The 15,162-nt window shown below is 51.6% G+C and overlaps 1 protein-coding gene across 3 annotated transcripts in view; it reads left to right on the top strand.

Annotated features, from left to right (window-relative positions):
* Positions 1 to 899: 899 nt before the first annotated feature.
* Positions 900 to 15,162, top strand: part of KBTBD12 (kelch repeat and BTB domain containing 12) — a 51,711-nt gene continuing 37,448 nt past the window's right edge. For 2 of the 3 annotated variants that reach the window (XM_070360224.1, XM_070360222.1), the window contains exons 1-2: positions 900 to 1,028; positions 11,591 to 12,772. In XM_070360224.1, coding sequence (XP_070216325.1) covers positions 11,703 to 12,772 — 1,070 coding nt within the window. In that variant the 5' untranslated portion in view covers positions 900 to 1,028; positions 11,591 to 11,702. Of the gene's footprint in view, positions 1,029 to 1,107; positions 1,584 to 11,590; positions 12,773 to 15,162 lie in introns of those variants that run through there. The other variant, XM_070360223.1, reaches the window with a different exon arrangement.

Here is a 15,162-nt window from a genome sequence, read left to right as displayed (position 1 = left end):
CATACATTTCAGTGATTCTCTCAAATCCTCCACCCTCCCCTTTAAGGACACCTGCCTCCTCAGGAGAAGGCTGCTCGGGGAACAGGGTGGCTATCACAGCATCTGCAAGCATCAGCTCTCTAGTAACGAGGGTGTGAGCTGGACGCCTTAACGGCAGGTCTGCTGTCCTCGGGGCGTCCCTAGGGCTTTCCTGGTGGCTCAGACCATAAAAAATCTCCCCGCGATGCAGGAGACTGCAGGTTCGATCCCTGGGTCGGGAAGATCCCCTGGAGGAGGGCATGGTGACCCCACTCCAGTAGTCTTGCCTGGAAAAATCCCATAGACAGAGAAGCCTGGCGGGCTGCAGTCAAGGAGGTCGCAAAGAGTCGGAGAGGACTGAGCGACTGAACTGCAACGACTGCTGTCCCCCAAGAGTCTGAGCTCTCACAGAAGGTCAAGGGGCCTCCAGGAGCAGAGGCCAGCTAGGACGCCTGCTTCCTGCCTCTCCCCAGCTCTGCCCACCATCACCCCCGTCAGTGCCCACTCCCTGACCATGAGGTCTCTGCAGGGCCAGCATGCCAAGGCAGACAGGGCAGAGCTCGTGGCCTCTGGGGAGGTGTTGACACCTGGCTGCAGTGTGGCTCTAGGGTGAGCACCGTGTGCCCAGACGGACCGCAGGGCTCCCAGCGTGTCAGGCCGGAACAGCCACAAAGGAAGGACAGGAAACGACTGTGTGGCGACGGCTGGGACCTCCCGTGCTCACCGTGAGGCTCCACGAGGCCCCCGCGCGCCTGCAACACGCGTGTGCGCACGCACGCACGCACGACGGCGCTTGGTGCCTGCTCCCGGGTCGGGCGCGGAGGGCGAGCAGCTGTCCGTGCGGAGCTGCCAGGTCGGTTCCCTGCCCGCGGACCCCGCGCGCCCTCCCCGCGGCGTCTATTTATAGGACCCCCGGCTCGGCCCATATTGGTTAGGCGCCCGGCCGGTCAGGCGCCATCGCGGCGGCCCCAGCGGAGCGAGTGCGGCCGCGCCTCCAGCCGGGCAGCCCCGTAAGTAGCGGCGACCCTCCTGGGGGCGGGGAACCACCTGCGCGTCCCGGGTCCCTCCGGCCCTGCGCCTCCGCCGCGCGCGCGGCAGCCCCGCGCAGCCCCGCCCGGCCCTGGGGCGCCCTCCTCGCCGGCCCGAGAGCGCTGGGGCGGGGGCGCCTGCCGGTCTCCTTGGAACCCGAGGAGGTGCCCGGCACAGCACACGGCCAGAGTCCTCACTGCAAATTGAATATTCTAATCCCCCTGCGTCTCCCTCCCGCCTGGACCCCGGGGGGATTCTTGAGGAGCTCTGTGCCAGCTAAAGGCTCCGGGGAGAAAGCAAAGAGGCCGCAAAGGAAGGAGCAAAGGAGACGCGTCTTTAGCTTATCTCCCTCCTGGTCGGCCTTGCGGCCCTGGTGTGGTTCATTACCATGCAGTAAATCCAGGGTTGTCAGTACCCCTGGGAGTCTCCGTGCACTCAGGCCGGTCCGGAGCCATTTCTGCCAGGCTCTGAACAAGACGGTGATGCCCAAAAGCAATAAGGTTGGAGACTAGTTGGGAAAGCCAGGGGCCACCAAGGTAAGGCTGTAGGGGCGAGAAAAGCAACAGCCTCGGAGGAGTTAGAAATGAGGGCGGGGTCAGGTCCGGATGGGGGCGTGGGGAATGGGGGAGGCAAGTCCCCTCTGAGGAGGGGGCTACTCAAGGCCTGCTAGTGGTCTCCGTGGTGTGCCTGTGTGTGTCAGTCGTTCAGTCGTGTCCGACTCTTTGCAACCTGTGGACTGTAGCCCACCAGGCTCCTCTGTCCATGGGATTCTCCAGGCAAGAACACTGGAGTGGGTCACCATTCCCTTCTCCAGGGGATTTTCCCGACCCAGGGATCGAACCTGGGTCTCATGCATTGTAGGCAGATTCTTCACCACTGAGCCACCAGGGAAGCCGGGTCTAAGAGGTGGGGTTGCCAAGGCCTGCCGGTGGGCCTCGCCATGCAAATTAAGAAGCCCCCGTTGCTGTCTTCCTTTTTTTTTTCAATGGATGCTGGAATATGTCAGCTTTGCATGTTGACAAGTTACCAAAAAAAGTCTGTGAGCTGCCAATGTGCTATCTCTGGCTTCAGGTCCCTAAGAAGAGGGGCCGGGGCCAAATTCCTGAGCACACGGTGACTGGGGGCTGATTTTGAGGGCCGGAGACCTGGATGTCAGAGTGTGTCAAGCTGTAGGCAAGGAAATCAAGGTAATGATTCTGCAACATTTACTTGCCTTGGACAAAGGGATAGCAACTTAGAGAATCAAGCGCCACTTTTATACGTAGAAAGAAAACATCTTCAAGATATTGGTTAATAACATGCATAAAAGCTATGAACTTGTCATTTAGGGCTAAGCAAAGCATTCATTTAATTGCACAAACCATGTTGAGCAGCTCCTCTGTGCCAGGCAATGTCACAGACAGATGTTAATAATACAAAAGTAGAGACTTCCCAGGTGGCCCGGTAGCTGTGAGTTTGCTCTCCCAATGCAGGGGGCCCAGGTTTGATCCCTGGACAGGGAACTAGATCCCACATGGCTCAGCGAAGACCCAGCACAGCCAAATAAGTAAATAATGTTTTTAAAAAAGAATACAGAAGGGTTAAGATCGGAGTCCTACCGTCACTGTGATCTCCAGTGAAAAGGGAAGAGGGTGGATACGTAAATAAATTGCAGTAACAGCAGTGCTTTTGAACTGTGATGGAGAAGACTCCTGAGAGTCCCTTGGACTGCAAGGAGATCCAACCAGTCCATCCTAAAGGAGATCAGTCCTGGGTGTTCATTGGAAGGACTGATGCTGAAGCTGAAACTCCAATCCTTTGGCCACCTGATGGGAAGAGCTGACTCATTTGAAAAGACCCTGATGCTGGGAAAGATTGAAGGCAGGAGGAGAAGGGGACGACAGGATGAGATGGTTGGATGGCATCACCGACTCAATGGACATGAGTTTGAGAAAACTCTGGGAGTTGGTGATGGACAGGGAGGCCTGGCGTGCTGCAGTCCATAGGGTCACAGAGTCGGGCATGACTGAGCAACTGACCTGAACTGAACAACAGCCCGGTCACTGCTGTGCTCAAGGTAAAAAGCAAGGAAGAGCCTCGAAGGCTTCACTGAGAGAGTGATGACTGGGCTGAATTTTGAAGAGCCGGTCCACTTTTTGAGGCGGAAGTGGATGAAGGGCACTGCAGACACAGAGAAGAACATGTGAGGCTGACCGCCCTGGAGCAGCCAGGGGTTCACCGTCACGAAGAGCCTGGTAATACAAGGAGGCAAGTCAGCCGTGAGGCAGGCAGGGCTGGGAGGGCCCTCTCAGAGAGGGCCTTCTGATGCCTGGCTGGCGCTGGTGCTGGGGAAAATAGGCTCGAGATAACTTCTGTGAATGTGGGGAGACTGATCTCATGCACAGAGTCACCAGCTCCCAGAAGGGCTGTGTGGTAACTCTGGAACTCAGGCATCACTTTCTGAGGTCACGTTGACCTTCCTGGGCTTGCCAACCAAAATTTGTTCAAAGGGGTTTTAGGCTGGAATCTGGGAGCCTAACCATGTGATTTCTTAGGTCGTCAGTCTTTTTCATCAATAAAATTCAAGGCTTTGCTGTTGACCAACTCTATCATTTCAGATTAGAACCTCCTCACATACTGAACATGTCTATGGGGAAAAAATATATATACACTAATTTGGGAATCCAGTAACTTCTTTTCCCACCAAAGCAGATGTAGGAAGACATTGTTCCTGCCTTTCTCTCAAGGCAGTTCTCATTCAGACTGGAGAAGTAAGGTGTAAGCTTTTGGATTTTCTAGTGACTCGTAAGTTAGGTTGCCTACAGCGTGACAGGTTTGAAAGGAGATTCATGATGTATGTATATATCCTGTCTGTCTGTCTGTATATACGCACTAATGTGGTTTACAATGTAGGTTACTTCTTCAAAGTTTGTAAGTTTCTCTAATGTTAATACAAATTTTAATTTTAAACTTAGTTTATGCAATATTTAAGACATGCAAAAAGGCATAACGAAAAATACACGTAGCCCTAGCTCATTCTTTTCTTCAGCTTCTACAAGCTCTTTTTAAATACTGTACAATATTCTCTTGAGTGAATATGCTATAGTCTATCTGTTCTCCCGTTATTGGCTATTTAGGCTCTTTCCAAAGTTTTGCTAATTCAAACAGTACTGCTATGAATTTAAACTACTTTTGACTTCAGCAAAATATAGAGGCATGGTCACGTATGAATCATTATTCAGAGAGGGTTGGATGGCATCACCAACTCAATGGACATGAGTCTGAGTAAACTCCTGGAGTTGGTGACAGACAGGGAGGCCTGGCGTGCTGCGGTCCATGAGGTCGCAAAGAGTAGGACACGACTGAGCAACTGAACCAAACTGAGCAACTTTAAAGCTGATATAAAGATTATGAAACTAAACATAAAAGCACAACACTGGCAGTTTAAGTAAATTAACATCTTTATGTCCCGTTAAACGTTATAGCAATGCACTTCTTAAAACTAAGTAATCTGGACGTGGTGAAACTGCATGTTGGATTTGCAGAGTAATTAGGCTTTATTCTTGTGACACGTTTATCTTTGCTACTCATTTCTCCCCATTGTTATGGGCACTATTAATATGAGCGCACCAATTCAGTCTTCTATAAATCGGAGCAGAGAATAACTTCTCATTGATATCATTGAGAACATTTGTACAGTTTTGTTTTGCTGATGAAGGGAGAATGCCCTCTGTGCCCCAGCCCCAGGCACACTCGCTGTCCGTTCTTTCACTTGAGACCTGTGGTCACTGCCGTCTGTGCCCACAAGCAGTGTGTCTAGGAGCCCAAACATTTTTATTGTTCAAAAATTATTTGCACAGGTGTATTCAGCTTCACCAAGCAAATTACATATGGGAGATGCATGGCCTTATTTATTTCTCCCAACTATTCTTATATAATTCTCAACACTAGTCTCAGGTCAGGAATCAGAAAGAGGCTAAGAAACTTGCTCATGTTGTAAATGGCACAGCAAGGTCGCAGAACCCAGGTCTCAGGAACCCAAGAGAAAGCCCGAGTTCCTCACCTCTGAGGCACACTGCTACCCTGCCACGAGCACCTTGGCCCAAAGGACTGATCCAGCTGTGAATACTTTATTTATATACAGCGCCCGCATCTTCCTGATGCAGAAACTGACGTGCAGAAAGGTTCCATCATTCTAGGATGACAGCAGTGGCTCAACTCAGACCCAGGATTGTGGGGGGTGTGTGTGAATCCCTCAGTCATGCCTGACACTTTTCGACCCCATGGACTGTAGCCTGCCAGGCTCCTCTGTCCATGGAATTGTCCAGGCATGAATATTGGAGGGGGTTGCCATTCCCTTCTCCAGGGGCTCTTCCCGACCCAAGGATCGAACCCAGGTCTCCCACACTGCATGCAGATGCTTTACCGTCTGAGCCACCAGGGAATCCCAGACCCAGGACTGCCTCACTTTAAAGCCCCCGTCTGCAATACCAGTGTCTTCTATGCAGATTATGCATACAAGAAACAACTCTGGGAACGCTTACTGAAGCATTTAACTGCCCAAGTGTTTTCCAGGGTCTCACCAGGAAAGTCATTTGGTCTGTAAATCCATCCCAATTAGAGTAGCTTTCAGGAGTGAAATAAAAGGTGTTTGGAAGGAAAGTGAACCAGTGAAGTGGCTCAGCCGTGTTTGACTCTTTGTGACCCCATGGACCGTAGCACACCAGGCTCCTCCATCCATGGGATTCTCCAGGCCAGAACACTGGAGTGGGTTGCCACTTCCTTCTCCAGGGGATCTTCCCAACCCAGGGATTGAACCCAGGTCTTCCATATTGCAGGCAGACGCTTTACTGCCTGAGCCACCAAGGAAGCCCCTCAGTTAGAAGGAACAGATACTTAAATATATGTGCTCATCTGAAAAAGTCATAAATGCTTCTTCCAAATGTGAAAAGTATTATTTGTTGTTGTTGAAGCCAGTGTATGGGGCAGAGAAACTGTATGCAAACATTTATTTAGAAAATTGATTTATCTTCAGGAATCTCGGGGAGACAACCAGATGATCTTTTTAAAATAGGACTCTGAGCCTTGCCCGTCTCAAACTCTCCAGCTGGACTGAAGCAGAGGCTTGCAGACCGGGCGCCAGGCAGGGTCTGGGCGGCGGGTTTCCTCCGACAGCAGCACAGGCTTGTTGTCCTGCTGCCTGTTTTGTGTCGCCCACGAGCTCAGAATGAATGTCATCATTTTAAATGGCTTTTTAGAACCAAAAGAAGAAGAATACTTCATGATGTGAAAATGTACGAAATGTAAGTTTCCGTGTCTGTAAAACATTTATTTCTGGCACAGAGCGGTGCCCATCTGTTACACACTGTCTGTGGCTGCGCCTGCAGCAGCCCCAGGTGTGCAGACGACCCCTCCCTTATGGCAGAAAAGGAAGAGGAACTAGAGAGCCTCCTGATGAAGGTGAGAGAGGAGAGTGAAGAAGCTGAGGAACTAGAGAGCCTCCTGATGAAGGTGAGAGAGGAGAGTGAAGAAGCTGGCCTGAAGTTCAACATTCAGAAAACTAAGATCATGGCGTCTGGTCCCATCTGCTACTGCTACTGCTAAGTGGCTTCAGTCGTGTCCAGCTCTGTGCAGCCCCATAGACGGCAGCCCACCAGGCTCCCCTGTCCCTGGGATTCTCCAGGCAAGAACACTGGAGTGGGTTGCCATTGCCTTCTCCAATTCGTGAAAGTGAAAAGTGAAAGTGAAGTCACTCAGTCGTGTCCGACTCTCCACGACCCCATGGACTGCAGCCCACCAGGCTCCTCCACCCATAGGATTTTCCAGGCTTGAGTACTGGAGTGGGGTGCCATCGCCTTCTCCGTCCGGTCCCATCACTTCATGGCAAATAGATGGGGAAACAGTGGAAACAATGGCTGACTTTATTTTTCTGGGCTCCAAAATCACTGCAGATGGTGATTGCAGCCATGAAATTAAAAGAGGCTTACTCCTTAGAAGGAAAGGTATGACCAGCCTAGACAGCATATTAAAAAGCAGAGAGACTATTTTGTCAACAAAGGTCTGTCTAATCAAGGCTACGGTTTTTCCAGTGGTCATGTATGGATGTGAGAGTTGGACCATAAAGAAAGCTGAGGGCCGAAGAATTAATGCTTTTGAACTGTGTTGTTGGAGAAGACTCTTGAGAATCCCTTGGACTGCAAGGAGGTCCAACCAGTCCATTCTAAAGGAGATCAGTCCTGGGTGTTCATTGGAAGGACTGATGGTGAAGCTGAAACTCCAATACTTCGGCCACCTCATGCGAAGAGTTGACTCATTGGAAAAGACTCTGATGCTGGGAGGGATTGGGGGCAGGAGGAGAAGAGGACGACAGAGGATGACATGGCTAGATGGCATCACTGACTCCATGGACATGGGTTTGAGTGAACTCCAGGAGCTGGTGATGGACAGGGAGGCCTAGTGTGCAGCGGTTCATGGGGTCCCAAAGAGTCAGACACGACTGAGTGACTGAACTGAACTGAACTGAACCCCTGCATTGCACGGCAGCGCTGAACTCAGACAGAAATCCCACGAAGCCTGAGCCTTCCTCTCCGGCGCTAGTCGGGTGCTTACGTTAGAGGGCTGATTAAGAGGGCAGGCTCTGGAGTCTGGGTTCAAGACTCAGTTCCTCTGGTTATAAGATGCTGTGGTCACTGAATGTGAAGAGGTAAATTCAAAAGAGTTGACTTAGTGCTTTCCGCCTTCTATCAAGGAGAAATGAGCAACATTGGAAATTTCTCCAGTTCTTTTGCTCCAGTGAAACTGAAAAATATGTACTTGCAATTCCTTATGCAACATTGTCTCATGCTCACGCATATGCCACTTGTGATAGTGAGGCCTTCTGAGTGCCAACAACAGCACCCACCAACTCAAGCCTGCTCAGACATGGAAGGGAGCAGCATCTCCCTCTGAACTGAAACGTCCAGACACGAGGCATGTCTGAAGCACCGCCGCCTTTCCTGTCCTGGCTCTGTCCTCATGCCGGCTGTGGGCACAGCGTGCAGAGGGTCAGACCCCTGATCTGTGTAGCACGCGGACGCTCCCCCGAACACTGCACCAGAGGCTGAGCGTCACTGCAGTCAGGCCAGGCTCAGGGTCCCGCCAGCCCCTGAAGCAGCCTCAGGGCGAGGGCCGTTGCGGGGAGTCCACCTGCCCTGCCCCAAGGGAGGCAGGCTGGGTGCTGAGGGAACGCTGGCACTGTGCGGACAGAGCTGCGTGTAAGACGTTACCCATGACGTGTTTATCAAGAAGACTGGTCTGATGGTGAGACTCAGCGGTCCCAGTGCAGGGGGTCCCGGTTCCACCCCCAGGCCACGAACTGGACCCCACACGTCGCAACTAAGGGTTCGCATGCCACCTGAAGGTCAAAGCACCCACGTTCCGCAGTGACACAGCCAAATGCATAAATAAACAAGATAGAGGTTTAAAAACAGGAAACCCGTCCATCAGGGACCAAGGAATCTGTTTTTAAGCTCTTTGAAACGAATGCCACTTCTGTTTTTATGAAACTAGTCCTAAGCCAAAAGGTTCAACAAGGGTGGCTTGGTTCCTGCCTGAAAGATACGAAATCCTAGGCTGCAGTCGTAACACTCCGGCCCCCAGTGCCTCGTTCCCTCCAGCGTCATCCAGATAAGCTTTAGGAGTTACCAAGGCTGAAGTGCCTGCATCGCGTTAGATCCTGTGATGCCTCCGGGAAGCTTGCTCGTGGCCTGCTAGCACTGTGGGGGTAGGTGCCCTCTGAAAGTCTTATATATCAGCACATGGCATGGAAATCTTCAAACATTTATTTCCTTATAAGACCGGTTTTACACTTTTTAGGTTGAGGCAACAGCTGTCATCTGTAAAGCTGACTGATGTGTTTATGTATAAAGAAGCCTACATAATATGGTTCAGACCACTCAAAATGTGTTGCAGCAGAGCTCAGAAAGATAATGACTGCCTGCTGCTGCTAAGTCGCTTCAGTCGTGTCCGACTCTGTGCGACCCCATAGACGGCAGCCCACCAGGCTCCCCCGTCCCTAGGATTCTCCAGGAAAGAACACTGGAGTGGGTTGCCATTTCCTTCTCCAATGCATGAAAGTGAAAAGTGAAAGTGAAGTTGCTCAGCGTGTCCGACTTCTAGTGACCCCATGGGCTGCTGCCCACCAGACTCCTCCGTCCATGGGATTTTCCAGGCAAGAGTACTGGAGTGGGGTGCCATCGCCTTCTCCGAATGACTGCCTAATTACCCGTAATTGGATTCTCTGTAAAAATCTACAACAAAGCAAAAAGCAAAGGTTCACTTTTAGCCTGAAAACTCTTACATAAGAAGTTTAACTTATTGAAATATAGCTGAGCCATTGTTCCATCCTTTTTGCTGTTTAATCGCTAAGTCATAGCTGACTCTTTGTGACCCCATGGGCTGTAACCCGCCAGGCTCCTCTGGCCGTGGGGTTTCCCAGGCAAGAAGACCGGAGTGGGGTGCCGTTTTCTCCTCCAGGGGATCTTCCAGACCCAGGGATCGAACCCGTGTCTTATGCGTTTGCAGGGAGGCTCTTCACCACCGAGCCATCAGGGAATCCAGCTGAGCCATCAGCTGCCAGAAGATCCGTCGAGGAGGGCTGTATTCTCACCTCGAGTGTACGGATTCTAGGACTGGCTAGTCACTATGATTCCACACCCTTGAGCAGTCATTTTTCAGGTCTTACAGTTGCTATTATATCATTAAACATTCCTTTCATGCTTAACACTTGTTTCCTGAAATGAACTTTAATTCAACATCGAAAACGTGCCATGTCTCATTGAGACAGATGAGATTTCTAGCGCTTTACTGGATTACAGAAATTTAGAAAGTTTATAACCTTTACAGCTGACAGATTCTGCTTTCGCGGTGTTGAAATTGTCACCGCCCCTTCTTTCTCAGCTCCTCGCTGACTTTTCTGCCATCGATGTTAATTCTTGCTGTGTGCAACGCTGGCCACGATACACCTGGACGGGGTGACGGAGGCTGGAGATCCACTTCTCCCATCCAGGGCTTCCGACTCTGGGAATGTCCTTTAGAGCAAAATGGCTAATCAGCTTCCGTTCCCCAGGGGAAGGTGAAGCTGAGACAAGCTTAAAGAAATTTTTAATTAGACTTGTGCCTTTTCAGGCAAGAAGTAATTCCACCTCTGCCTCTGGGAGATAGGGAAGAGCCAAGGGAGGGTCAGAGAAAGGGGGTGACTCTTGTGGGTTTTGTAAGTTTAGGACGATTTAGTCGTAAGTTTCAAGTGCTCTGAGTTCTCACATCGACAGACGCTTGGCTGTGCTCTGCTTTCCCAAGCCCTGTTGTGAAGTATTTACTCCATGGCAAAGTCAGAGTCAGAGAAAGGGGGTGACTCTTGTGCGTTTTGTAAGTTTAGGACGATTTAGTCGTAAGTTTCAAGTGCTATGAGTTCTCACATTTACAGACGCTTGGCTGTGCTTTGCTTTCCCAAGCCCTGTTGTGAAGTATTTACTCCATGGCAAAGTCTGAGCAGAATTTTAGTGGACTGCTTTTCCAGCCAGCCTGCATGCCCCCTTGTGGTTTTGCAGACTGGCCGTGATCGCATCTGGGTGCGTTTTGGGGGACGGCGCGTGTAACCTTTGGGGTGGTGGGGTTGCATCTCCACAGAGAGACTGTCTCCTGATGAGGCCGGTCCTCCCCCTGAGGGTCAGCTGAATTTGGTAACAGGAAGTGGACACACGAAAGGTGCCCATCTTGACTCCCTGCTGGTCCGGTGGTTGAGTCTGCCTGCCAATGCGGGGGACACAGGTTTGATCCCCGGTCTGGGAAGATTCCACGCGCCTCGGTGCGGGGGCGGGGGGGAACAAAGCCCATGTGCCACAGTCCCTGAAGCCCGCACGCCCTAGAGCCTGTGCAGCACGGGAGACCCCCGGACTGGGAGGCCTGCACCCCGCGGCCGGAGAGCGAGCGGCCCTGCCCCGCGGCCGGAGAGAGCCGCCCAGCAACTGAGACCCAGCACCACAGATAGACAAGTAAAATTAGTTTTTTTTAAAGGTGTCCATCTGTTCTCTCTTCATTCACCTTGGCAGGAAGGTCTTTCCAGCCCTCCTAGAAAAATCTCTGCCATTAGTTAGAGAAATAATTGTTCATGGTTAATAATTTATTGGTTTTTCTTTTTCTTTTTTTACAATCAATGCCATGATTTTAGATACCACGGTAGTTGTCTTTTTTGGTGGTGTTTGGTCACTAAGTCGTGTCTGACTCTTTGCGACCCTGTGGACTATAGCCCTCCAGGCTCCTCTGTCTGTGGGATTTCCTGGTAAAGAACCCTGGAGTGGGTTGCCATTTCCTTCTCCAGGGGATCTTCCCGACCCAGGGACTGAGCCTGCGTCTCCTGCTTGGCAGCTGGGTTCTTCACTGCTGACCCACCAGGGAGGCCCCCAGTGGTGGGCTTAATATAAAAAGTCTCTGCTTGGAATGAGTGTTTGCTTATAAGTAATGCTGCATGTTTAAATGTCAGAGAATCTCTTTCTTAGAAGAAACCTGCCTCTTTCCTTCCCCTCAGGAATGTTTCATGACATCCCTGTTGCTTGGTGAGTAATCAGACATGAAAACAGGCCCTCGAGAATCAAGCTACATTTAAAGAAGACCTACTCGGAGACATTGGAGAGGGCACCATGGAGTACAAGTCTGAGGGGAAAGAAAAATACCAACACAGCTTGAATTTACTGAATAAAATTAAGAGCATGAAAGATTTAGCGGAGATGATTGATGTCGTGATCATCGCAGAAGGCGAGGCGTTCCCCTGCCACAGGCTGGTCCTGGCTGCCTTTAGTCCGTATTTCAAAGCCATGTTTACGTGTGGGCTCCTCGAGTGCACCCAGAGGGAGGTGGTGCTTCATGACATCACGGCGGAAAGCGTGGCGGTGTTGCTGCGCTACATGTACCACGCGGCTCTGGAGGTCAGCAACGCCAACGTGCAGACCGTGGCCATGGCCGCCTACTTCATGCAGATGGAGGACGTCTTCCAGGCGTGCCAGAAGCACATGACGGCCCACATGGACGCCTCGAACTGTGTCGGCATCTATTATTTCGCAAAGCAGATTGGAGCCGAAGACTTGGCCGATCAGTCGAGGAAGTACTTGTACCGGCACTTTGCCGAGGTGAGCTTACACGAAGAGATCCTGGAGGTGGAGGTGCACCAGCTCCTGACGCTCATCCAGTCGGACGACCTGAACGTGTCCAGAGAGGAGAGCATTCTGGACCTCGTCCTGAGGTGGGTCAATCATCGCCCGGACCGACGCACGGAGCACCTCGTGGAGCTTTTGAAGCAGGTTAGGTTGCAACTGGTCAGCCCTTCCTTTCTGAGACAAGCCCTGAGGAGGAACACGGTGCTCCTGTGTGACGCGAACTGCATCGACCTCATTCAGAACGCGTTCAAAGCCATCAAGACGCCCCAGCCGCACGCCCTGAGTCTTCGTTACGGCATGGAGACCACCAGTCTCCTGCTGTGCATTGGCACCAACGCTTCGGGGATCAGGTCAAGACACAGGAACTACGGGGACGCCAGCTTTTGCTATGACCCTGTGTCGCGGAAGACCTGTTTCATCTCGTCTCCCAAGTACGGGGAGGGTTTGGGCACCGTGTGTACCGGTGTCGTCATGGAAGACAACAGTGTCATCGTGGCTGGGGAAGCCAGCGCCTCTAAGCTCTCCAGACAGAAGAGCAAGAGCATTGAAATCTACAGGTTTGTACCCAGCGTTTGTTTCCATTTCTGGCTTTGACACCGGCAGCAGGAGTTACTGCTGGGAGAGCATGTTTTAAATCACATGTGTTCTGAATTACCTCACGATCATGTATTTGACATAGAGGTAACATTCATAATGAAAGCATCCACATTATTTTCCCTCTCCTGTTCATTGTTAAGAATCCACCTGTGGTGCGGGAGACCTGGGTTCGATCCCCGGGTTGGGAAGATCCCCTGGAGAAGGGAAAGGCTCCCCACTCCAGTACTGTGGCCTGGAGAGTCCCACGGACTGTATGGTCCATGGGGTCACCAAGAGTCAGACACAACTGAGCGACTTTCACTTCACTTTCATTGTTGAGAAGGTACAGATGAAGCTGCGTGAGTTAAGTGTTTATATGTGACAATTCCTGTCTGTTTACATCCAGGTTTCACTGTTTATCCATATGCTGTAATCGCTTTGCTTTTGAAGAGCTGCATATAACTTTTAACAAGAAGAAAATTTACTAACAGTGACTCCTTTGTGCTGACACTCTCCAGTTCACAATTCAGAGTAAGAAGTGATTTGTTTCTTGGCCAAAATGTACTGTGCGTCCTGTCAGCTTTCATTCTGTGCCCTTAATGAGCAGGTCTCTCCTAAACCTCCTGGAGAAGGAAGTGGCAGCCCACTCCAGTATTCTTGCCTGGAGAATCCCATGGGCAGAGGAGCCTAAGGGGCTACAGTTCACCGGGTCGGAAAGAGTCGGACACGCCTGAGCGGCTGACACCCGCTTCCTAAACCTCTAATACTGTCCAACGTTGGCTGCCAAAGAGCGCTTCGCCCTGGGACTGCGGGGGGAGAGGAATGTCTGCTTAGCAGTCGCGTCTGTCCAGGGCCTGTGAGTGGAGACAGCAGGAGCTCAGCCCTGAGATGGGCCTGGGTGAATGAGAACTGTGCAGGCAGCTCCTCGAGCTCTCCTTACACACCGTCCCCTCTCGGGGCCCTCGAGCCAGACGTTCTCAGACTTCACTCGGGAAGTGCTTCTCAACAGCAGAGTGGGGACAGAGAGAGAAGGAGAGGTCTCTCTTTAGCTGTCATCTCCTCGCGTCGCAGGACCGCTTCAGGCTCCAGCGGGCGCCCCTCACGTGCACGCGTTGAAGGCGTGTCGCTTCTGCCCAGCAGTGGGGGCAGGCATGGAAACCCCAGGCAGTGACTGCCCCTCTGGCCTCTGCCCACGGGGACAGAGTGGGGGCAGGTTCGGACCCGAGGTCCCTGGGGAAAGGGGACCTGGGTCTCCTGGGGGAGTCTCTGGGTCCCTGACACTCGCTTCCTGTTGCTTCTCCCCTTGGAGCCTCAGGTTCTTTTGGTCTCTGCTTTCTTCCTCAAAGAGCTGCAGTTCTGCCATCAGAGTTCATTCTTTACCATCTCAGATCCTCTCAAAGTCTGTGTTTTGATCCTTAAATGTCTCGCCTCGTAACTGTCTTCAAAACCCCACTCTCTCTTCGTCTAACTACGCACCCTGCGTTCCTTTTCCTCTCTGTCTTGAACTCACCCTGTTTCGTGTGACCCACAGGCTCTCCCACGTTGGGCAGAAGTGAAGCATCAGTTTCGAAAAGCGAAGTGAAGTTTCGACAAGTGAAGCATCAGTTTCTTCCCCCAGGGATGAAACTGTCAGCAAGGCGAATAGAGAGATAATCAGAAGCGTTTGCTGGTATTGCTGCTCCGTTGCTGCATCGTGTCTCCTTGTGACCCCGTGGACTGCAGCACACCAGGCTCCCCTGTCCTTCACCAACTCCCAGAGCTTGCTCACACTCGTGTCCATTGAGTCACTGATGGTATCCAACCGTCTCATCCTCTCCTGCCTCTTTCTCCTCCTGCCTTCAATCTTTCCCAGCAACAGGGTCTTTTCTAATGAGTCAGCTCTTCGCATCAGGTGGCCAAAGTATTTGAGCTTCAGCTTCAGCATCAGTCCCTCAACGGCATATTCAGGGTTGATTTCTTTTACGATTGACTGGGTGGATCCCCTTGCAGTCCAGGGACTCCCAAGAGTCTTCTCTAACACCACAGTTTGAAAGCATTGATTCTTTGGTGCTTAGCTTTCTTTACGGTCCAACTCTCACATCCGTGCATGCCTACTGGAAAAACCATAGCTTTGACTAGATGGACCCTTGTCATTGTCAGAAGTGTTGCTTGGGGATTGAATGAGGTTCCCAGTGCTGTGTGCATCGTTAGGGTCTTACAGTGCTCCCTAAGGGCACGTCAGCGCCAGGTTTGCGATTTGTTGTTTTTGTTTAGTCAATCAGTGGTGTCCAAATCTGCAGCCCCATGGACTGCAGCATGACAGGTCTCCCGGTCCGTTGCCAACTCCTGGAGCTTGCTCAAACTCATGTCCATTGAGCCAGTGATGCCATCC

This window comes from Bos mutus, chromosome 22 (assembly GCF_027580195.1).
Source record: "Bos mutus isolate GX-2022 chromosome 22, NWIPB_WYAK_1.1, whole genome shotgun sequence".
Lineage (NCBI taxonomy): Eukaryota > Metazoa > Chordata > Mammalia > Artiodactyla > Bovidae > Bos > Bos mutus.
This window is presented reverse-complemented; position numbering and strand designations above follow the sequence as displayed.